Genomic DNA, 25,844 nt, shown 5'->3' on the forward strand with positions numbered 1-25,844 from the left:
CTAGCCTTTCTGAAATGGAGTTTAGATTAAATATCTGATTATTATATCTGAAATATGTACTTCAAATGCAGGAAACTTATTAACATTATTTTTTTCATATGCATTATTGGATATTTCATTACATTTTCGCTTTTATGATATTTTGAAATCATTATTAAAAACAACAAGTTCATAAGAAAAAACATTGTTGTCTCAAACTTCCCTGATACTGATCTACCACAAAGTTCTGCCTACAATATCATTTTATTACATTTTGAAATGATCATATTCATATTTTCTTTATTCTATCTGACAATTTTTACAGGATTAATCACTATCAAAGAATCAGTGCAGCACATAAGTCATTCATAAAAATGGAAAAGAATGACATCATTCATTTCTTTCAATGGAAAATTCTGAATTTATTCAGATTTTCTATGTGATCTGCTCACTTTTAATGTCTCATTTACATGCTTTGATTCTTCCAACTTTTTTGCTTTATAATATCTTTTCCAACATAGTCATAGAAGCTTCTGTGATTTTTGTATTCTACTGGAGCAGATACCATTATTGTACTAGCAAGTGCAAGATTAAAATTATTGTATATTTTATTATTTCAAGAGTTATTGCAAATTACTAGCAAGCGAGCGGTTCTGTTACAATTTTTATATGTTGTAGCACAAATACCACCTGTTGTAAAACAGACCTCTTTTTCTACAGTATCTTCTTAGATTACAGTTTAAAGTATATAAGTGGGCATGTGTTTAATTTTTAATAGCTGTTAGTTTATACTTTATAGTTAATACTACCATGGTGTCATCATTAAATGTGACCATAACTTTTGGTAGTTTCCCACTGCTTTCATAAAGTACAAAAAGTATATTTCTGCAAGACAGTAAATACAAATAACAGTACTTTGTTGCATAAATAGTGGCCCACTGAGGATGAGGGATTTGTGAAGTGGTGGCCAGGTGGTTCACAGGGCTAATACTTCAGATGAAGTTCATGCCACAGTAACTGGCCATGATGTCAGTCATGGCTTTTCCATGGCAGAGCTTGTCAACAAATGCAGACCAATTTCAATAGCTTACCTGTGGCATTAATACTAATTATATTCAATAATAAGGTTATATTCTTTAATGTACTTTTTGTAAAACAGTACAGTTTACAGTAAAATGTACAACAAAAATGTACCAAAAAAAAAAACAACCAATAGCCTTAATATGACCATCAAAATGTGACATTTTGTACTTATTTACCCTGCTTCGCAAGGTTCCAATACAATCTCATGTGGGTGACAGAGGAAAGCTGCCATAACCAATATGGTTTTTAACAATAATTCAGTGAGTGCAAGAAAGCATAACAGCAGTCAAAACTGTTAACTGGTTGAACTTGCCCATTCTTGATCTGGTCCTTACTGTAAATGAAACAACACTGCAAGGCAAAAAGTGAAAGAGTAAGGGAGATTTATGTATGGAAAAGGGTTGTCACTGTAATCCCTCTTTTTATAGTAAAATATCACATAGCTTATTAATGAACAATTTAACAGCACTTTCACTTTGTATTATGTCTACAGAAACATTTGTTTATTCTGTTTTTTTCTCAGATGGTAATGGAGATTGGAGGAAGCACACCGTCCTATACATTCATTTATGTGGCTGAGACAAGTAAGAAACAAGGAAGAAACGTCATAGGTCACTGTTAATGAGTAATTGTAAGCAGCTTAGTGTATCTACTATTGTAAGTCAGTCCGGACAAAGGTAAATCCTGAAGTGAAATGTCCATGGCCAATGAATGCTAAATGAATAAATGCAAATTCATTTGTGATTCAGTAAAATTCAAGAATTTGTCAAGGTCTATTTTTTAAGACACTACAAATGGAGGTTGGGATAGGATATATACACCATAATGTCTCGAGCGCAGGAAGTCACCTTGGACAAAGGCTTCAGCTAAAATAGTAGTTAATAAATATGAGAAAAGTACTAGAGGAAAGGATGCAAACATTATCACATTTGCTACCACTGTTTGCTTTTCAAACTCAGTGTTTGAAATGTTTGACATATTGCTAGGATTGGCCTTTACAGTGAAGATGCATGGAAGTGTAATCAAGTCAAGTTTGTCTGATATCAACCACATAACATGGTGTCCAAGGCAAGGGAAGAAAAAAGACAGATATATAGAATAGATAGTATAGATAGAAGTAGTTTGCCAGTGCCTTTTGCCATGCATGCCCAGAGAGTGCAAAAAAGGGAGAGACATACAAAGTCTACACAACCCCAACTGGACTCAAACCCTCAGCCCCCTGTGCAGCTCAACAATTTTGAGACACCAGCCTTACCCATTGCACCACCATGTCCCCCATACAGTTAATTGCTTTTTACCAAATTTCTCAACATGCTGCTGTAGCGCATGGAACATCAACCTGAGAGGACCAATGAGGCCTACTATGTGTCACTTGTTCATCACATAGAACAATGTTGCTTTCCACCTCTCCTGACTGGTTACTAAATTATTTGAAGTCAAGTGAAAAATGATGATACAAGTTCTCCCTCTCCTTTTTTCTGTCCAGTCGAGGATTTCTTCCCCGGAGGTGCTGGAGAGTTTATGATTACTGTCCACATGACCAGATGTCCCTCTTAGGCTGTAATAAATACTGATTGTCTGACAGGCACTGCAGAGGATTGCCAGGCATAGGTGTTCAGTGTGAGGAGATACTTCCTTCTTGTTTTGCAAGGGACATACAGCTCGAACTTGATAAGAATGTTTGGCATGGTCACAAAGAACAAGTTAACCAAATGCAGTTACCTGACAATGACTTTATTTCACAATGCATGACATTCCTTTGATTTTACGATGAAGTGTAAGTATTGTATATTTAAGCTTTATTCCCATTGTATTAAGCACTATAAATTTCTGAAAACTTGATTAGGTAAAATAAAGTAATAATGTACATGTTCAAGGTCTTGAGTAGGGGTTGCTCTTCAAGGGTCAGGTTTGATTAATTTAATTAATGTCAAATGCAATCAATTTTTAAAATTCAAATCTGTTCTGACAAGTGCAAATCATTCTGCAATACATCTTAACATTATAACATGCATGATATGGTACATATGCTTAACAACAGATATGTTACATTCAATGTATTTTGTATATAGAACAGTTTATATGTACCTTATAATATACATCCTTAATACAATTTCAGAAAATGGCACAGACACAGGCTTATATAACACTAGTGTAAATCAGGTTACGTTACATGGGTGGCACAGCAACAAGCTCTGCTGTCTCACAGCGCCTGGCTGGTGTGAGAGGACATGGGTTTGATCCCCGGTCAGTCTATGTGGAGTTTGTGTGTTTTCCCCATGTCTGCATGGGTTTTCTCTGGGTACTCTGGTTTCCTCCCACAGTCCAAAGACATGGTGTTCAGGTTCACCCATAGTGTGTGAGTGACAGAGAGAGTGTGTTTCACTGATGTATGAATGAGTGAACCATTGTAAGTAGTGTATCTAGCAGTGTAAGTCACCTTGGTGAATAAGGTGTGTGGGCTGACAACACTACAAAGAGTTCAGTGGAAGTCACTTTGGAGAAAAGCGTCTGCTAAATAAGTAAATATTAGAACTTAATTTCACTAGCTAACAATTTGTACGTTTTGATGTAAGTTGTTGATTTTTCTATATTTAACGTGTTTGAGCCGGAATGTGTCACTTGCAACACACCTTCAGTGGAATATGTCATTTCGGTGAACATGTTTCAGTCTGGAGCTGCATGTTAATTGTTTTGAAAACTTTAATTTGTTTGGACTAATCTGCTCCAGCAACTGAGGGAAACTGCGAGAGAAACAGCTTGAATTAAAAGATGATTAATACAATAAACTCAATCCCAGCATTACTATGCCTGATAAATACATAGCATTCATTCAAGGAAGTTGATGTTTTAAAAATAGACCTTTCCATTTTTATAATTCTGAAGCTACAGCATATTTCAGAAAACACACAAATGAACCAAACAGGTATATAAAAATGACTCACTGAAAACGCAGAAAAGTACATACGTGAAATAGGTGACTGAAACGAGTTTAAGGTTAAAAAAATTGTGTAAAAATACACAAAATGAAGGATAGAGGTTATTAATGTAGAGAAAAGACCCAGAAAGAGATTCATCTTAGAGACCTTTTTGCAGCACAATTCCATATGTCAGAAAATAGCACAAAAAGTCCAAGAAAGCTAATAATTGAGCTTAGCTGGAAGTTTCATCCTTCTAAAATACCCATCCAAAGTTACAAATGACTACAGAAATGGTCTATGCATCATAATTGTAGGACACCACAGTATGACTTTTTCACCCAGTTCCTACCTCCACAGCATGCAGATGTTAGATGCAAGATTAAGGTTGAGCGTGACGTTGAATACAGGACAGCAATAAATTCTCCTCCTTCTAGTAACAATCTCTATCTTAATGGGTTTCCTGCACCAGTCCAGATATATATTAAAACTCGAATGACTGGCAGAATGGAGAATAAGAGGCATGACCAGCTGAAAAAAAAATAATAAAGGGAAAATAAATATCAATAATAATCATCTGGAGCTGCCAGTGTTTGTTTTTAATATTCTGTTGTTTCTTACGACCCCGCCTTCACCACAATATCAGAATCATGTGCTCTTGAAACTGCAATGAGGTCTTTCTTTTTTTTTTATTTATTTATTTTTTTTTTATTAACGATATCTGGTGCCAAACACAGTACCAGTAAGGCAATTTCCCCTGTATGCAAGAGAGCTTTACATCATAAAGCACAGGGACACATTTGCCAACAGATATTTTTCAAACTTAGATATGGTGCTCCAGGACAAAACAGTTCTGCATTAGAAAAAATGTGAAGGCACTGACGACATAGCAGAGGTGTGTGCGTGTAGTGATGACAGGACCGTGGCTGGATTGCTGTTGTCTGAGGTGGGGTGTTGCAGCCGAACTCAACCTTGGTGTATTTGACTTTCTGTGGAATTTTCTCAGGGGTTTTTGAGGGAATATGAGTGGTGCCAGAGAAAACAGAGCCTGGCTTCCCCCGAGGAGGCGGGCAGAGCCGGGCAAACTGCCCCAGAGAGGAGCCGCACAGGAGCGCTCTCACAGCTTTGCGCCGGAGGGAAGCTTCGGCACGCAAAGCTATTTATAGTGCAGGCAAAAGCAGAGGTGATGTCGAGTGGCAATCCATTGACCCAACCCAGCAGGCCAGCCACTAGCTTATTTGCATATTCTGCTTCATTTGCATATGTTGTCCTTTCAAGCACCAAACAGGAAAACATGTCTAAATAACAGCTGCCAACTGGGGAATAACCATTACTGAATGAAGCCATTACAGGTGATGGGCATCTATGAAACAAGGACTGTATTTATATAACTGCTGTGCTCCTGTATGAAATTGTGGAGATGATGGTACTTAGACAGAGTTGTTTAGTGCACATTTGAGGACTCTCGACCAGAGGGCGTGAGTCCCTCTTCTAATCACTGATGGCACTGATGGCACTGATGGCACACAGCTGCCACACCTTAAGAGTCCCTTCATAGCTACCAAGCCAGGCAGTGACTGCACAGAAATAGACCTAGGCTATAAATCACCAAATGAACAAATAATTGTCAGAGATAAAAAAGAAATATCACGGAAAGGTACTATGTAACACAATACAAGTGGGAAATCATTTTACAAATGCTTGACTTGGATGTTTTGGAATAAAAGATGCTGGATTTTTTCTCCCTGTGTTCAAGAGAAAATTCAATCAATAATAAAAGTAATGAAGGAGAATATTTTGGTAGAGTCTGTAACTTTAATTTTCCTTTAGGTTTTTGTTTATAGAGTAAATTTCACAGCAAAGGGCATGTTTTGTGATTCATTTCCATCTCTCTATGCATTTGTTGTCTCTTTACATTTTTCATTTAGCTGGTTCTTTTCTCTAAGTGACTGACAGTATTAGTGTACCTATGGTTAATTACCCATTTAAGCAGCTGGATAATGTTACAAAAACAGTTTAGGGTAGGTTCCTTATCTAGGGGTGTGCGCCACCCTAAGGAGGGAACCAAACTTGTGACCTTTGGATACAAGGGCAAAAGCACTCACCACTACCCTACCAGCCATCCCCTGCTGGCTCTGCTCAGTTAAGCACTGAGATATGAGCAGGTAAACGAACAAGTAACAGATCTCCCTTTCCTCACCAACAGATTTCACCTCCTCCTGAGAAGTTCCAAGATTTTTCCATTTTTGAAAAGTAATGTCTTTCCAGCAGATCATTGGTTGACCTCTTGGTACTTGTCTCTTTTCAAGACTGTGTTCAGGGGTGAATTATAGTGGGAACCCAATACCAGTGTGCAATCCCTCACCCTTAGATTCTTCAGAATAGTGTTGACAGCTCTACCATATGGAAAATGCAATGGTAAGATGGCAATGGCACCTTCCTCATAACACTGAAGAAATCAGAGCATCCTGACTATGTGCCACAGTTCAAACATCTGGAAAACACCATGTAGCACCTTGATTAGACATACTTAAGAAGCCATGGTGGACTACAGCACCACCTGCTGTGACATGGAAGCACATCTGCCAGTCTAAGGAGCATATGTGCTCCTGGGATCTCCTTGAGGAGTTATGAATAAACCATGTGAAAGCCTTATAAGCTCAAAACGCCTTGGAAGCTGTATAATACAAAGACCTCACTGGATTCCCTTTACTTAGTGAAATTTCAGTTTCATCCATCACACCGTTTGGTTTTCCTTGCGTTCTTCAACCAGACAGCCCCACCATAACTTCACTGCATGTTTTGGTCTCCAAGACCAAATCATCTATTATATTATCACTGGCTGAAAGGTTGGACCCTGACCTGATTTAACCTGAAGATAGTACATAAACCAACGCATCCTGTAAGTATAACTCCTGTAAGAGGACACTACTGGAGCAGGGATCAGTGCCACCATTCTTTGTAGGAAGCCCTCTGAGGGTAGACCCATCATGGTGAGGTCAGGGGATTGCACCTTTTCAAGCACCACACCACAAAAAGATTCTATCTGTTCAGCAGTTACTCACAGACAACAGTCACACGTTTTCAACTATAAATCCTTATATCTTGTCTAGTAGAAAAAAACTCCATCTTTTCAGCATCCATCAAAGACATGTGTATCTCAAATTCACCTGGGACTGCACACCATGGTTTCACAATAAAGCTGCTGAGAGGCCATTCTTTTATTTCTTTTCCCATTTTTGTCCAATGTTAGACATGAAGAAATTGCAGCATTTCTCAGATTCATTATTGCTGTCTTTTATAATTGATAAATCAGGTAGACTATTTTTGCACACTGCAGACCAATATATAAATTACATGACAATTAGAGCTTTTTGTAAGTACTTTTCAAAGCTGTATTTCTGCAGTTTGCTAGTTGTCTTCAGAAATTGTTTTAAGGATCCACTAACAGCAGCTGGAACCTTGTGGTTAATTTGAAAACATGGAGGTATTTACTGGATACAGGAAAATGAGACAAAATGAGAGGGGTCTATGCGCTGTGTCCAAATTGGTGCTTATGTTTTCTTCTTTCCTGTCTTGGCAATGGGGGAGCAGACTTTGTCACGTCTGGTTAGACAAACAGATGCATGCGATACAGAAAACCACGTAAAGTACTCTGGATCTTATGACACATTATCTCTGCCTTGCAGCATGTGGCATGATAACTCGTGTTGAGTTTTAGGGGGAAAAACAGACAAGCTTGCTTTGAATTTTTAACTTTAAAGCTTAGAGTGACTCTGCTTGGCTGAGAAAAACAAATTTTCATACTGTTATCAATCATCAGGACATTAATGTTAGAAAATTTATATACAGGATTAATAAAGGATTTCTCCACAGGTTTGGCATGTGTGGAAGACATTGCGAGAGTGTTAGGTTGATCTTCTGAAGCAGTATTCCAGCACGGAGTAGTTTCAGCAAATATTTAATATGGAATGCTCTACTGAGCAGTGAATTCCAAGCCCAGTGGTCCATTCACTTTCTGCCGATCTACACCCTATGTGATTAGCAGCAGTTTCTTGAATGACACATGCCACTGGCCAAATCACTGGGTATAAGCTGATGTAATAGCCTGTAATAATCTACATAAAAATGTTGCACTTTTATTTTTCTTTCCTCTGTGATAGTTTCCTGCCAATGCATTAAAACATAAGGACTTTTATCTTTGAACTGAATGAGAGATTGTCCCCCACACTGATATTATTGTAGTGTGTCTGAGACAGTGTAATTTGCTTGTTTCACAAGTCATTCATGATATATTCAGCACATGACAACCAAATTTGAGTTGACTGAAACGTTTCTGGTTATTTATTTTGCTTGACAGCAGAAATAAAGAGAAATAGAAACAAAGAATATTTATATCTTGGTACCTCTATTATTAAGTTATGTCATGGTATTTATTATTATTATTATTAATATTATTATTATACCCACATTGTCGGAAATCGCTTGTCCCAAACGGGATCATGGCAAACCGGAGTCTAACCCAGCAACACAGAGCGCAAAGCTGGAGGGGGAGGGGACACACCCAGGATGGGACACCAGGCCATTGCAAGGCACCCCAAGTAGGACTCGAACCCCAGACCCACCAGAGAGCAGGCCCCAGTCAAACTTACTGCGTCACCATGCCCCCCATTCTTATTATTATTATTATTATTGCTGTTGTTGTTGCATTAAAGCATTAGACACTTATATTGTTTTTAATATTGAAACCACATGCCCACAGTGCACACTCTGTAAAGTTAATGATTACTTCAGCAACACATTACCATTTGTAATGATATCAGTGTACACCATCTGAGAAATAAGAGGCATTGTAATGGCCTGAGTAAAGCTATTCCATTGTGCAGAAGTGATGATGAACTCTCCTGGCACCCAGGATGGAGAGAGGCAGTTTTTGCTACTCGTTGATGCCTATGTCATTATGATGCAGGAAACTTCCCAGTGGATATGGTGTTCGCAGTCATATTCTTTTTGTCAAAATACTGTGGGCTGTATATTTTCCACTGACCCACTCACCTCAGAAGTTTACTTTCCTCTCCATTCTGCTTTCCTCCTCAATAAGCTCTTCCCATTGACAATTGTTCATCTTCCCTACTCTTCAATCCATCCTCTTCCCCAGTCTACCATCCACCCAAATACATTTTCCTCTGTGATCTGCTCTTCTCCCACGTTAACTTTACTTCCAGATCTACTCTCTTTCCCCATCCTCTGTGACTAATTCTCTTCCCCAGACTGCTCTCCACCCCAGTCCATTCCTCTGATTGAATCTCATCCCATTTCTTCTTTTTTCCAATTCACTCTACACCTTGATCTGCTCTCCTTCTTAATTTGCTGTCTTCCTTGATCCACTTTCCTGTTGACATTTCTTGCAAGGTTTGCCCTGTAAACCACATGCAACAGGCCTCCTCTGGGGTTCAGCCCAGGGAACTGAAAATCATATGTCAATTGTGAAAAATTCTAAAGCACTTTTTTTTGTATTCTGAAGCTGATGAAGTACAAGAGGCAGCAGGTACCAGTGGTTAAAAATGCTGCCATGTACCTTAAAGGTTGGCATTTAAACTGCTACTTTTGCCAGTTCTCTAAACCCTTAAGCAAGGTATTCACCCTGAACTGCTCCTGCAAAAAACCCAGCTATATAAATGGGTACACTGTGCTGAATTTGTGCTGATGAAGGGAAGCAGCTAGTACAGTGGTCACTTATTTCTACTAGAGGTTGTCAACTCATGTCCCATTCCCAGAGACCCAGCAATCACACCCTTGAAAAAAAGTGCTTTGTGTGCCAGTTTGGCATACCGCTTTTCTAAGAAAACAAAAGAAATAGACTCACCCATCCCTCAAATAACATAGTTAATTCATTCTGTGAAACCAACCCATGAAGCAAATTACCATTGTGAAGGAGTTTATTATTTCTTAAGGAAAAATCATAGATGAAAACATTTGACCAGAAAAAAAAAAATTGGGAAAGAAATTAAGCTTCTTGATCTCGACTCTTGAAGATTCATGGTGACAATGCTGAAGGTTGTTCTCTGTGGTTTCATGGTGAGGTTGGAGGTGTATAATGAATGTATAAAAGCAAAATTAAAAAGTGTTTTAAGTTGATTACATCAACATATTTTATTATATATAAGAATACAATAATAATTTCTACTATCTGTTTTTAACTTTTTTAACTTTTGCTCTCATTCTCAATTCATTCGCATCAGTAACCAATATTCACTTGTCCAGTGAATGGTCAGAATGGTTCTGAATCTGTCCAAGAAGCATATTGTGTGAGAGAGTGCATACTCTGAACAAACAGATTTTGATGAATTGACTAATGGATGTTTATGATACAAAGAAATGAGGATCACTGTTATATCGTTGACTCTGCAAAGCACATAAACTCTGCACTATCAAATGATCTTCACTAAATCACAAAAATTAATTTCCACTAATGTAAGTGCATTCATGTCACAAAAACTGTTTATGTGATTTAAATAACAGCGTAATATTTGAAGATTCATTTTTTTATAGAAAATATATTTCTAGTATCCTTGAGGTACTTATCCTGAACCACTCCAGTAAAAATTATGTGGCTGTATAAATTAGTTAATCATTGTAAGTTACATAGTAATAATAATAATAATAATAATAATGATGATGATGAATCTGTGATTTCAGTTGTTTTATATTTACATTGTTGAAAGATGGAAGATTACACTGTTGGACAGGATGAAGAAGACTCAGGGAAGGTGATTTTGCTTTTATTGTGGAATTTCTGTGTACACTTGGACTTGCGCGGACAGGTGGCCCTGGGGACATGGCTGGCTGAGACAAAGGTGCGTGGGGTTGGCAGTACAGGCACAGGGAGTCATGTGGGGTTGGCTTTTTTCTCTCTCACTGTCTCTCCTACTAAGTCAGGAGAATATTAAATAGACAGTTACCAATGGGTTTATTGTTCATCACTGCCTTTGGAGGATCCTGCACTTCCCACAGTGCTGTGCCATACTGGTTGTGGTTGTGATTGGTTCAGATTATCAGTGTGACAGTAACTCTCCAATGTTTCCTTGTGCTAAATAAAATTAAGTTTCTGTACATAGCTGAAATCATTTATTGAGTTTTGGTTGCACTTGATAGTTTAATGGTTAGAGCAGCTCCTTTGGCCCCAAAGGTTGCAAGCTCCATTCCCACCTCCAGCTGTAGATCCTTTGAGCAAGGTACTTATCCTTACGCCGGTAAAAATTACCCTGCTGTGTAAATGGGTAAATAATTGTAAGTACCCTAACATTATATGAGCTTTGGAGGAAATCATCAGCTAAACAAGTATTCTGTAACTTTTCAAAATGCTCCAGTGAGTATTTACTATGTGTTTACTTTGTTCTTATGTTGAATGACTGTTGTGAACTGATAACCTGAGATTTGAGTTGTGCTGTTGGGGCCACCTATGTGAGCTTGAGGGCATGCATGTGTGGTTGTACTGTCTGAAGCATCTTTGTCAAGATGGTAAGGAGGGCATGTATGAAGTAGAATGGCTGCATATTGGAATGAACCCATCATATTAAACACAATTTATGTCCTCATAAGAGATTTTTCATTGCGTGGGATCGCATTACATGAGTGCTGAGTATATTTACAATTATTTAATTCAAGAGAATTGTTTTGACTGAAACATTATGAGATTTAGGAAAGAACAAGAGCCAAAAGTTTATGAATTTACTCCCATATCCAAAAATTTAAGTGTAGATCATTATATGAAAATGGAAAACAGTGCCTTTATAAACATTCGTAGAAGTACTATGGCTTATAAACTTTTAGGATTATTGGCAATGGTTAGGTAGGAATTTCAGAATCATCGCTCCACAGGGGAGTTGCACTTTTATAATAATTTGAAAATAATATTCAATCCATGGCCAGTTAGAAAATTTAATGGATTTAGTTTCATTGTAAGCATTAATTTCCAAAGTAACTAACATATCTAATACAGTGAGATGAGTCATCTTAGGCTAAAGAGCTTGTTCAGGAGAACAGAAACACTTCTGGGACCTGAACATTCAGTCTTCCCATTGGAAGTTTTATTTCTTAGCCATTGCCTACAGACTGAAACCGCTAACTGAGACTGACACAGATCACATGTGTATTGTTTTACTCAGTAATCATCTACATCTCCCAGTGGGATATCATCCCCCTCTAGTTTACAGTGTGTACTGTGTCACTTGGTCTTGTATGACCTCAAAATTCAAAATTTTCCATTTTCAAACTTTGTGGGATTAAGATGAATCCAGAGGGCTCTCCTACAGAAGTACAGTTTGCAGAGTCAAGATCTGAAATAATGTTTCCAGTCAAATGAAGGGAGTTCTGCATCTTGTTGGATCAAAAGAAGCTAATATGTAATGTGAGGTGGCGAGCAATGTGCTGTGCCGACAGGGGTAGAATTCAGTTTTATCATCAGACTGAGACACTGCTCACTGACTGTCGGCACCATGCTTGTGGCTTCTTTGATTGACCAAAAGCCAGCTGGGCTGACTCATTAAAAGATGCTCAATTATTTTTCATCTTCTCTACTTGCCTTGTGTGCTTCCCGCTCCTGTCCATTCCTGATAGGATCTAAACAAGATTATTTTTATATCAGAATAAGGAAATCATAATAAACAACCAAATAAATAAATAAAAATCTCAAATAAGGCTTATTGCTGTTCCATGCCAACAGAAAATTATATAGTTTATTTGTTTCCACCAACTGCTATAAACTTGTTCCTTTTACTGAAGCTGAGAGCATCCTGGAATTTTTTTGATATATCACTCTGGGCTCTATCTTATTCTCGCTCTCACTCACACACACACACATACACACACTGACTAAAATCGCTTGTCCCAAGCAGGGTCGCGGTGAGCCGGAGCCTAACCCAGCAGAAGAAGGCATAAGGCAGGAGGGGGAGGGGACACACCGAGGATGGGACGCCAGTCCGTCACAAGGCACCCCAAGCAGGACTCGAACCACAGACCGACCAGAGAGTGGGAGCCGGCCAAACCCGCTGCACCAGTGCACCCCGTTGTCTTATTCAGTGGTAAAAAAAAATTACTATTAAACATACAATTAGAAGTAAATTGCTTCATACTGCAGCACATCTGTCATTCAGTGCAACAGAAAAATATGACTCTTGCTCAGGTTACTTTGTGATAGTAACAGGAAGTCTTTCTAAATTCAACCCAAAACTAGCCACTGCCCACTGCTAAGGTGCCTTGTGGGTGTCCACAGCTTTAATGACAGGCTATCTTGTACCTACCTGCCACTCAACAGTGAGGTGCAAGCTGCCTATATTGATTTGGCACATCTTATTCCACCAGTCTCCCAAGTAACAAGATTGCTCTCCCAATAAGAACTGACTCAAGGGCGAAGCACTGCTGATATAGATACCGGACCACAGTGACACTAAGGTCCAGTCAGGATGCAAAAAGTGATTTATCTTGTAGAGATATTTGCCAAACACTAAAAGGCAAAGTACAACATAATGCAACATTCTAATTTTTTTAAAAACACTCTTTGCACCAATCAGCCACAATATTAAAACCACCTGCCTAATATTGTGTAAGTTCCCGTCATGCTGCCAAAACAGCTCTGACCCATCGAGGCATGGACTCCACAATACCTCCGAAGGTGCCCTGTGGTATCTGGCGCCAAGACGTTAGCAGCAGATCCTTTAAGTCCTGTGAACTGCGAGGTGGAGCCTCCATGGATCAAACTTGTTTTTCCAGCACATTCCACAGATTCTGAATCGGATTGAGATCTGGGGAATTTGGAGACCAATTCAACTCCTTGAACTTTTGTCATGTTCCTCAAACCATTCCTGAACAATTTCTGTAGTATGGCAGGGCTCATTATCCTGCTTAAAGAGGCCACTGTCATCAAGGACTACCATTGCCATGAAGGGGTGTGCGTGGTCTTCAGCAATCTTTAGGGTGGTACGTGTCAAAGTAACATCCATATGAATGCCAGGACCCAAGGTTTCCCAGCAGAACATTGCCCAGAGCATCACACTGCCTCCACCGGCTTGCCTTCTTCCCATAGTGCATCCTGCTGCCATCTCTTCCAATTACATTTACATTTATTCATTTAGCAGACACTTTTCTCCAAAGGGACGTACATCTCATAGAAAATACAATGTGTGCATTTCATTGGCAGAAAGAGAGACATAGATGCAGACAAGTGATCCTTAAGTGCAGTTAGTTTGTTTCTTTCTACCAAATGAACCAATGTTCATCACACGAGTGGTTGCATAAAACTTTATCCAAATAGCCACGATTCCAAATCACCTTTCTAGTTTGGTCTTTTTTGAGATATACTGTAAATAAACATTTCCATTACATTCTCCTTACCTTTCCCCAGGTAAATGACACACACACCTGGCCGGCCACATGATCTAAAAGAAAACGTGATTCATCAGATCAGACCTCCTTCTTCCATTGCTCCATGGTCCAGTTCTGATGCTCACGTGCCCATTATAGGTGCTTACAGCAGGGGACAGGGGTCAGCATGGGAGCTCTGACCAGTCTGCAGCTATGCATCCCTATACACAGCAAGCTGCAATGCACTGTGTGTTCTCACATATTTATATCATGGCCAGTATTAAGGTTTTCAGCAATTTGTGCTACAGTAGCTCTTCTGTGGGATCGGACCAGATGGGTTAGCCTTCGCTCCCCACGCACATCAGTGAGCCTTGGGCACCCATGACCCTGTCGCTGGTTCACCGGTTATCCTTCCTTTGATCACTTTTGGTAGGATCTTTGGGTCGACGACTGGGTCAGAGCATCTCCAAAATGGTAAGACCTGCCATTTTGGAGATGCTCTGACCCAGTCGTCTAACCATCACAATCTGGCCATTGTCAAAGTCGTTCAGATCCTTACGCTTGCCCGTTTCCTGCTTTCAACACATCAAATTCAAGAAATGACTGTTCACTTGCTGCCTAATATTCCCCACCCCTTGACAGGTGCCATTGTAACAAGATAATCAATGTTATTCACTTCACCTGTCAGTGGTTTTAATGTTTTGGCTGATCCACATATATGGTCTACCCTTTCACCTGCATCTTTCCAGGTTACATGGTTTGCACACAAACTTGGTCACGCACCTTGTTTCAGCTGCATTAGATTTATAATTTCTGTTAAGTAAATAGTTTTACATCGTATCATTTATTTGTCTCTTATATTTTAATAATATACATTATTAGCCTCCATGTCTTTAGTTTGCTTAAGCTCCATGTCTTTAGGAGCTTAAGTACTGCATGTACCAAAATGACAGTTTTAAATATCTGTGAAAGTAAATATGTCACTGTAACTAACAGGACACAGCTGATGTTATACTCACACACCATCTGAACCGCTTGTCCTATAGGGGGTCATGGCGAGCCAGAGCCTAACCCGGCAACACAGGGCATAAGGCCGGAGGGGGAGGAGACACACCCAGGATGGGACGCCAGTCTGTCACAAGGCACCCCAAGCAGGACTTGAACCCCAGACCCACCGGAGAGCAGGACCCGGTCCAACCCACCACGCCACCACGTCCCCCCGTTGCTGTTATACTGTCTCATTTTTTTTTAACTAACATATACAATGTTGCCATTTGCATATGGTCTATGCCAAAAACCAGACTGCCCCAAAACAGAGTATTTCTGCATGATAAGTGCATAGATAGTGACAGTGCAATAAAGAATTCACCAAAGTTAAACAGAAGATTGACTACTGACAATGATGTCCCATGTCTATGCAGAATTGAAAGCATAAAACACAATAATGAAAAAATGAAAACAGACATAGATTGCATGTATTACTTTTCTAATGCCATGCCCTGAATTTATATAGGATGTACACACACATACTCTGTTATAATTATTTTTTTTCTCCATTAAATTTTGCTGTCCATAATAGTATTAGTAGTAGTATATCTTTTGTCGGTGAACAGAGATTCATATGGACTTCAGTAATCCACAGCGGTAGCACACAAAATTGTTTACAAGCTTCATTTCATTTCAGTTCTTCAAAGAGATAATCACATTCTCACACATATCTCTACATGTGCATTGTGAGCAACCTTTTTTTAAATCAGATAAACAGTCAGTTCTTTGCAGATTGCCCCACAGCCAGGAGAAACAGTGAAATACCAGCAGACGTGAGGCTTGCTATGATCAAGAAGACCGAGGAAATTGCTCCTAACCCTCCTTGAACTCTGGGCGGCGGAGCCCAATTACCAGGCGATCCCAGCCTGTTCCCCTGCACTGCTGGGAAGACCTCCTCTCACACGTCAAGGATATTATACAATCATGCACTTGAATTATTTCCTCTCTCTGGGGAAAGTGACTATTTGGGCTGTGTGGCTGTGTTTTTTTTTTTTTTTCCCCCAGTGTTTCTGAGAAAACCTCAAAGGCAGGTATTTCTGGGCATATAAATATTTTGATATACAGACATCGTGTATATATAGTCTTCTCACTCTGCCAAACGATAAGATAAAAACAGAATTGCCAAGATGTTTTTGAAATTATATTTGAATTGTCCCTATGCTTGTTTTGACCTCGTACAAATACTGACTCATAGAACCAAAGAAAAAAGGTGATTTGTGCTTTCCTGTTTTTACCTTTTTATTTTCAGTAGATATAAACAGCAATAGTCCTTATAAATACATGCTAAAAAAATGAAAAACATTTGAAAATTGTACAGAATGTATAAAATATTAGAATAGAAATAATACTATTCAGATTTTTTTTTTTTTAAATAGCTCAAGTATGACAGAAGAACTTTGTGACATAATTTGTTAGAGCGAATGATACAACTACGAAGCATTTATTGAAAAAGCACTAGCGATCCTGTTCAGGAGCAATTAAATTTTATGAAATTATTATTTTTATAGGTCATATTGGTTACTTGAGGCAGTAGGTAGTGCAATGTAGCTATGGACATTGGTTTGTAACCTAAAGGTTGTTTATTCTGTTCCCTACCTCTTCACTGTCACAGCCACCCTTGAGCAAAGCACTTATCCTTAACTGCTCCAGTTAAATACCAAGCTTTGCAAAAAGGTTATTAAATTATTATTTTATTAGTTTATTTTATTAATTTAAAAACTGATAACCGTTAAAGAGTAATGACATAGACCAAATGACCCTACCTGTTGAATTCACAGCCAGAACCCTACCTTGTTTATTCTGTTTAGTGAAGGTCCGAAAAGAAATTAACTATGCGGGTGCAGCGAATCAGTACTATCTCCAGTTATCTCCCTTCATTATTTAAAATTGCAAAGTTTACATATTAAACATACAATAGAAATTCTTTAATTAGCCTGCAGGTGACCGTTTATTAATTGTCAATGTGAGTAAAAAATGAACGGAAATAACCTGGACTTGAGGACTGGACTGAATGCCCTTATTTGGTTTTGCAATTACCCTTTGAAAGCCACCATCTCCTGTGTGGCTGAATCTGTATCAGGTGCATAATTGCTCTCCTTCTCTACTGTTAAATGAAATTGTCTTAAAACCCTCATAGCCACACCATATAATCTCGAGCAGTGTCATTTGGATTTTGGAAACATCATACGACAAGTCAACCAATATATTAAACACATTTTAAAAAATATTTCATTAAGTATTTCAATAACCATTAAAATATGTTTATTTAAAACTTTTTAATTCCAACCTCTGAGCTATCTTGTAAACTGGTACATAATTTGCAGCTGAGCTACGACCTTTTTTTGATTCTGAAATTCATTTAAAGATACAAAATTCAGCTGCAGCATAGTGCACATCCCTCAATTATTCATACTTATTGATGAAAAAGTGACAGTTAATTAAAATATATCACATAAGTGATAATTTCACACAGAAACTGATTAATCTCTTCAGTTGTCATAACTTCATTTCAATGTATGTCTTTTCACTGAAATATTTGTATTTTTGTGTACTAACATTGAACATTTAAAATGCCTTATTTCAGCTAAACATACAGAGTTATCTAGCATGAATTTCAATACACAAGATAAAAGCAATTTATTATGTAAATTATATGCATTATGTCATTTTTGTTATTAATGGATTCTTGTTAGACAATAACGGTCTTTTCCGAAAAGAAAGCAAAAATGATTCTCATCGCAGATATGTTCTTAATAAAGAAACAATACAATTCTATATTCATATTTCAGAATGTCTTCAGATAACAGCATCAGCAATTGCTCAAATTGGATCCATTTAAATCAAACTAATGTTTTTAAAGAGAAATATTTCAGTTTAGTTAAAATGATGAAAACAGCAATATTTTGTTTGTAATTAAACACTGTTGCCAGTTCAAAGTTTTAATTCATATTAAATATCATGACGATAATATTTTCCTTTGATTCTTATAATCTGAACTGAGAGGTTCAAATATTTTGCAGTTCAGTTGAGAATGATCATTTTCCCATATTAACAATCATGGCACATCAGCTCAGCAAACAGCTCCTTTTCTTAAGCTGTTAACAGTAAAACCTCACTTCGTTCTGTTATTTTTAGCTCTGAAGAATGGAAATAAGCACACTCAAACACAGGTATTTTTAATATGAACACTACATTCAAAGAGGAAACTATGTTAATGGATACAATATCTTTTATATGAAATAATATAGTTTAGTTTATTTTACAATATTTTACTTTGTGCAAATTCAGCTCGGTAACGTAAATCTTTTATTATATGTTCAGTTGTGCTGTGTTTATTGTTCATGTGTGCTACAGTTTTAGTACTAGTGCTATCTTTAATACCATGAATGAGGATACTTTGCAGCAATGAGTGGTTTTTTTTTTTTTTTTTTTTTGATCCTGGTGTGCAGGATGAGCATTGCTGCTATGGTGTTACAGTCAGAATGTTCTGACACTGGTGAGTCCGGGGAAGACGGCTAAGGAGCCAGTGGTCGTTCAGTTTGGCGAATGAGTTCAAGCAGATATGCACAGTGATCCCAGTGCCCACGGTAGTGTGAAACATCCCTTGTTAGTCTGCAGTAATCAGCAAGGTGTGAAACAGAGAGTGTACCTGACTTGACAGTGAAACAACTGAATTATTATTACTTTGATGCTTAGGTTATGCTTTCTGCCCAAAACAGGTATACCATTCACACCAGAGGGATACTGAAGTGGGTCAATACAGGTTAAGTGCTTTTCTGACGTTGACAAGAGCAGGACCCCTCCTGGTGCATGAACCCCAGCCATCAGGTAACAAGCCTGTGCCTTGAACCCTCGCACTCCTGGCTCTGCCGATCTGCTGAACACTTCAGAAGAAGGTGTTTTTTGGGTAATCGCATTCACCCACCACACTTTTTCACATGCCGAAAGGCTTGACCATTTGGATGCCCCAGAATGCAAATGAAGGATGAGTCTAGTACGTGCCCATTAGTCACCCCGACCTTGTGCTGGATGTGCACGCCCCCCCCCCCCCCGCCCCCCCGCACCCCCAGTCCCCCCACCCGCAGCAGACCTCTCTCTGAACCCCGGCTGACAGCAGGCGCCGCCCTTTGACAGGCACACCGGCGGGCTGCTCCACAGCTGCAGAACACCGTTTGATGTCTTACAGCAGGAGATCTGAGAGAGAGACTCCTCTCAGTTACCCAGTAGACAGTCATCTCTGAGCTCGCAGGTTTAAAAGTTTAAAGACCGTGTGTACAAATACATCCCATCTATGAAAATAGACAGCACCTTCTTAGCTCATAGTAGCGGCTCATGAACATGCCTCCGGCTTATGCAGCACACCAAGTTCACTTTCGATACCTGCATGCTCTTCGAATTTTCCGATGTGCTCATTTCACGGAGACCTCATGGACAAATGTCCACAGCACAGTTGCTGGCAAAATAACGAGACAACAAGCAACAGTATAATGACAACATCGGCAACTTTTTACGGACTGACATCCCTGTTGTGGGTTCCACACCGATGCAAGTGACAAACTTGCAAAAAATAGGGCATGTTTGGAAAGCGTGTGAAGTGCTTCCATCTTCCTCTGTCAGGTGTGGGTCGGATGCCCGTCTACACACACAGACACGCGCACACACAGACGCACACGCACGCACACGCACAGACATACACACATTCATGTGCAAACCGATGCTGCTTGCTTAGATTGCCTCCAGTAATGACATTCCAGGTTGAATAGATGTGAGACGCTATATTTCACGTCTCAAGCTCACTGTCTTGCTTCAACAACACAAGCCTTGTGGCTTTCGGCACCCCCACGCCTGACGCTTAATCATCCCCCTGGAGTTACCGGCTGCCACCTAGGGAACTTTGGCACCCGTAGCATCCAGCAGGGCTGAAGTTTGCCTCCCTGAGGGAGCTGCAGCTCCAGCACAGCCGACACAGCCAGTTAGCGGAGGGGGCTTTGCTCCACTCCTGCATCCTTCCCGCACACACCAATCCATGCTGGAGGCACGGCAGGGGAGCGTGTGCCTGGCCTTACCTTCATTGCTGGTGCCTCTGGAGCAGCATGCCTGGAAGGAAATAGTCCACAGGAGGAGAGGTAGGAAGTCCAGAGCTCGTGCCATTGTGGCAGCGAACCCCCTGCACGCCGGGTCTCTCTCCCTCTCCCTCACCCGGGCTCCCTCCTCTCTCCCTCGCTCGCCTGCTTGCCCGCACTCTCTCTCCCTCCCTCGCTCTCCCTGTATACAAACAGAGGCAGCTCTATTAGGAACTCCGGGCACATTTGGCGGAGTTGAAACTGCCTGCACTTAGACACATGCACGCTGCCAGGCACAGCACAGGGGAGTGGACGGCCTGTCCATCACATATCGGCAACCAATCAGAACAAAGGCTTTGCACCTCTATAAAGCAAACACAGTGTGACTCTCTATATGTGCCCCCCCCGCCCTAGTGCTCTTTTTTTTTTACATATATTTTTCACCAGTAAAATAGCTCATCATTTTAACTCTGGGAGTGACAGATGAACTGAGAATATTCAATGCATATATGATGCTGGACACAGCTCAAATACAAGTATTGTTCATATTATGCTGTTTTGAAGTATATAGTATGCATGAATTTTATGTTTTATTTGTATGAAACAGTGAGCACATATTAGCACTACAGTGATAGGGTATTTATTGATTTATATTTTAGTAATTAAGAATTAATTTGTAAGTACTGGTGTAGAAAGCTTTCATATATACATATATATATATATATATATGTGTGTGTGTGTGTATGCATGTATATATAGATATTTAAATGCCTCCTGTCCATGTATTTGAACCTTTACTTGAAACTTCATATGTAATCATATGTAAGCTTACTACAAAATTGTAGCCAGAAAAAAACATATTTAAAATAATCTGATCTTTTTCATTTATTTATTTGTTTACTTTACCTGTAAAGATTTTGATAATTTTGCTTTAATAATTTCTATAATCAATGTCACTTCAATGACATTCAAAGTCATAAATATTGACACCAATGAGTGGACCTGTCTCACTACAATATTTTAGTCTTTATTGTTTGTCAAATCACTACTGGATAAGCTTTTTAAAAGATAGGCCACATTTCTGTGACATCTGTATCCGAACCTTTCCGTGTGAAGTTTTATTGGAATGATCTTGTTTACATTTTTTTCTTTTAAATTTATAATCAAGCATATTGAATGTTGATTACTGGGTTTTAAAATATACATAGATGATTAAAAGAAAGATTGTAAGAAATGCTTTTCAGAATATAAAAATATTAATTAGTCTAGACATCCATTACTTATAAATGTTTTTCCAATGGAGGACCACAGTGAGCTAGCCTTCATTGGAAGCAGAGGGCATGAAGTAGGGTATACCTTGGATGGGTCCATTTAGAGAAAATTTCATACTCTCATTCACTCACATTACATGCAACTTAAGCCATCAGTTCCTCTGAAACACATTTATAGACTATGGAAGAAAATCAGGGTGTCTGGGGGAAATTCACGTGAACATGGTGAAAACATACAAACGCTGCACTGACTGAGCCAGATTTTAACCCAATTTTCTTTCTGAATGCACAGCCTAGGTGCTGCGAGGCAACAGCACAACCTGCTGCACTACCTTGGTGCGCTAAACTAATAATTGTGAATGAACAAGTAGCTTCTAGTTCTGATGACTGGGGAAGTGATGGAGAGCCTTGCCAGCTGATAAAGCTAGGTGATTTCAGGTCCATTAAGAGGACCTAATGAGCATTAAAACTTCATGGGCAGAAAAAAATGCAAAAAAATAAGACTGTTGGTCCAGCACAATGATTAAGAAACTGGCCTGAACAATGCAACATATTTTAAGCAAACCCAAAACCGTGTGCCCTTGCAATCACATACAGCTATGAAACAGAGAAATGTGACATATTTCTGATGTAACATCTTGGTAAAAGCAATTGATGAGATGCTCTCCGTTTGCATGTGTGCCTGTGTCCCAGACTCTGCATTGCTCCATCTAGGATGCAAGGGGCAGCAAACAGCGCATAAATATAGTAGTGAAAAGGAAAGATGGGGGCATCCCAAGCCACCGCCCTCCACACATTAAAAAATACACAGGCCTCACACTGGGCTTTCTGAGTGTACATCCATGACACTTTTTTCCAATAGGGTGCAACCATGTGTTTATACACTCGGGGCTTTATAATACATCCTCTAAGTTGAATCAACCCTGGACACAGGCTACAGTTACATATCCAACATACAGAATGGTACAGATTACACCCTGCTGTGCTTCCTTTCAGTGCTGCACTTTTGCGATCCTGTTGTGAGTCAATGTTGCAGCCAGTACTGTAAGTCAGATAACGTGAAGAAATTTACTCCATCTGTATTTTTCACAGCCACAGTGAAAGCCAGAGTAAATTGATTCTCTATTGTCCTGCCACTAGGCTGCACTGCTTGTCTGTTTCGTTGGTGAAACAACGGCTTCTATATTAAAAATGTCATGCATTCACAAACTCATAATCGATGGCCCTCTTTGTTCACCTGGGGAAAAAAATAAAGCCAGAAAACTTCTGTCTGAGATCCCTCAAAGTGTAAGGGTACCACTCACTTGAGAAGTTTGTATTTTGTGCTTGTTAGCTTGAGATTAAAAATACAATATGGAAAAAACATACCTAAGGAAGATGTTCATATAAGAGGATATCAAGTGTGTCTGATTACTGTGTCTTTGTCTGATCAGAAATGTATTAGGCAGCTGTGTCTGTACTGAAAACACTAGGTGTGCTTGCTACTGGTGGGGGTGCGGTGGTGCAGTGGGTTGGACCACAGTCCTGCTCTCCGGTGGGTCTGGGGTTCAAGTCCCGCTTGGGGTGCCTTGCGACGGACTGGCGTCCCATCCCGGATGTGTCCCCTCCCCCTCCAGCCTTGCGCCCTGTGTTGCCAGGTAGGCTCCAGTTCCCCGTGCCCCCGTATGGGACAAGCGGTTCTGAAAATGTGTGTGTGTGTGTGTGTGTTTGCTACTGTTTGGAAGATGGTGGTAGAATGCTACCATAGATGTTTCAGTCACAGAAGGTGTGAGTGCTGGGAGGAGGTGGGTAAAACACAGTTTGAGATAGAAATTGTTGGGAGATCATAACTGTTGTAATTCTAATCCCAAATAATTTATAAGAATAATTTTAAAAATTCCACATTTGAAATGTAACCCAATCTCAGGACTAAGCCTTGTTCCTTTGCTGAATCGTAAAAGTTGTAATGTTAATAAGCAGAGCATAGTATCGCACTTTCAAGTTTTAGATTTATGATTTGTAGCAAATTTGAAAATAAAAGGCATTGATGGTTTTGTCCTTCTTGCTTCATTGCAGGGAAAAAATAATAGCATTTGTCAGTGAAATAAATAAGTTACTGCTTGTATAACAGTAAAAGTGTGTGAGTCTCATTTAAAATTCACGGAACAGTAATTCATGTGTGATATAAGAATTGTCAGTCAAAACTAAACTTTCCCATTAAAACCTGAATATACTGTTAGGTATGTAATTAATTCACAGTGGGCACCTGCTGTAAGACGTGTGAGGACAGTAAGGTTTCCCATTAGCTGTGAGCAAATCTGATTCCTACACCTTTATGCTTGTTTTCAGTTTCCAGAGTTTTGGTGTGGTTTTGATTTGGTTTATAATTTGTTTTATCCCTAGAACTGGCGAAGGCTGTGCTCAATATCCTCATTTTGAAAAACGTAAATGACACTGAAAGACGAGATCAGATGGGCAGTATTGAGTAGCACAGTGTGTTTCTTCCACTTCCTAGTCCTTCAGCTATGGACTTCCAGTAGCAAGTGGCCTTTCCCTACCAAAGCTCATCCTGGCAGGACAATACCTCAGGAAATGGGTACCACAACAGATCAACATTAGGCTAGAGCTGCAGCGGCAAATGGAATCCAGGGACAGTTGCACGGTCCAGCAGGCATGATGGGAACAGCAGAAAAGAACCAGTTGGTGCAGGGTAACCTTGAATTACCCACTCAGCCGCCCCTACTGCTCGCCATTTTGGGTCGCAGTGTGAGAAGCAGCTGGTAGGGTCACTACATGCAGCTTGGACATTGTGTGCCTGCTATATATAGACCTATGACAGCTCAGCACACTGTTGCATTGCTGTTCTGCCAGTGTCAAAAGTAGCAGCCAGCAAACCTGTAATCCATGATTGTGAATCAAGCCTCATCAGATGTCTTTGTTGACTGGTAGCTCATTTATCTCTCCTGTCTTTTTTCTACTAACATTGGTGCTTAAATGGTTAGAAGACATGTGCTTGTAATTGGATAGTTGCTTATTCAAGTCTGAGTGCTAAAAGTTAGTACTTTTGAGTAAAGTACCCGGATTTCTCTAGGTTTATAAATGTGCTAAAATGTGACTTTGGACAGTAGAACTTTCTAGCAAACAAAGAAAATAATAATAAATAGAACAAACATCAAATCTAATAATGACGAGAGAGTAAAGTAGCAAGAGGTGGGATAAGTAATAAGGCAATATTGACTGTAATTTCAGTATTAACTTGATAAATGTTTGAGCTTCCAGGTTGATTGTCTTGTCTCTCAGTGGGAATTCTGAATTCTGCTCCAACCTTGCCCAGATGGAGCAGTGATATTTGCAGGAGGTGGAAGAACTTACCAGGGTTCCACACCTGACCTACTGAATTTCTGACCAAAACTGCTATCTCAGACAAAGTTTATGCTGAATGGTATCCTGGAAGACTAGAAAGATACAAAGATGAAGGATAGACACCCAGCCCCATCTCTGTTTCCTGCTAGCCCTTTAAATGAATTCAATTAATCCTTTTCTAAAAAAAAAAAAAAAAAAAAGAGTGGGTTGTGGAAGTAATTAAAGCACAAATTAGTCACTTGTCTAAGGCAGAACATATGTATCCTCCCCTTATCTCTGTTGGCTGCATGGAAATATCTTACACCATGCTAATTGTGCTCTAGACTTGCCTCTTATCCATTGTGCTCAATGTGACATTCAAAGTCCTTCAGAAATCAAAGGCTTCCCCTGCTGTCGCAGCGGTCTGCTCGTAAGCAGATTATGGCACCTGGCTGCCACGGGCAGGGACTCCTGCATGCCAGGCTTGCTTGAATGTGGCACTGAGGTCCAATTACCCTGTTATCGGAGCAGGGTGCAGCTTAATGGACTGCTGGGTCAGGGGTGAGCTGTCTTACAACACCTGCTAACACACTTCTGACAACCTAGCTCAAGACACATGGGTACATATCAACACACCTGCATTACAGGAGCAGGAAGTCACCGTGTGTGTGTTTTCTGTGCTGCCTCTTACCAACTTAATTCTTCCTTATCAGGCTATGAGTTCAATTTCATATCTCAATACATCTTCCTAGCTTTCCATGGTCAGGTCAATGGGAGGACCTGTAACAGCTGTAAACATT

The 25,844-nt window shown here is 39.6% G+C and overlaps 1 protein-coding gene across 1 annotated transcript in view; it reads right to left on the reverse strand.

The window, feature by feature from the left end:
* epha8 (eph receptor A8) overlaps positions 1-20,752 on the reverse strand; it is an 87,531-nt gene extending 66,779 nt beyond the window's left edge. The window contains exon 1 of the mRNA XM_029248757.1: positions 20,456-20,752. Within this exon, the coding sequence (XP_029104590.1) occupies positions 20,456-20,540 (85 nt within the window). The 5' untranslated portion in view covers positions 20,541-20,752. The remainder of the gene's footprint in view (positions 1-20,455) is intronic.
* Positions 20,753-25,844: the final 5,092 nt, after the last annotated feature.

The sequence above is a fragment of the Scleropages formosus genome, chromosome 2, assembly GCF_900964775.1.
Source record: "Scleropages formosus chromosome 2, fSclFor1.1, whole genome shotgun sequence".
NCBI lineage: Eukaryota > Metazoa > Chordata > Actinopteri > Osteoglossiformes > Osteoglossidae > Scleropages > Scleropages formosus.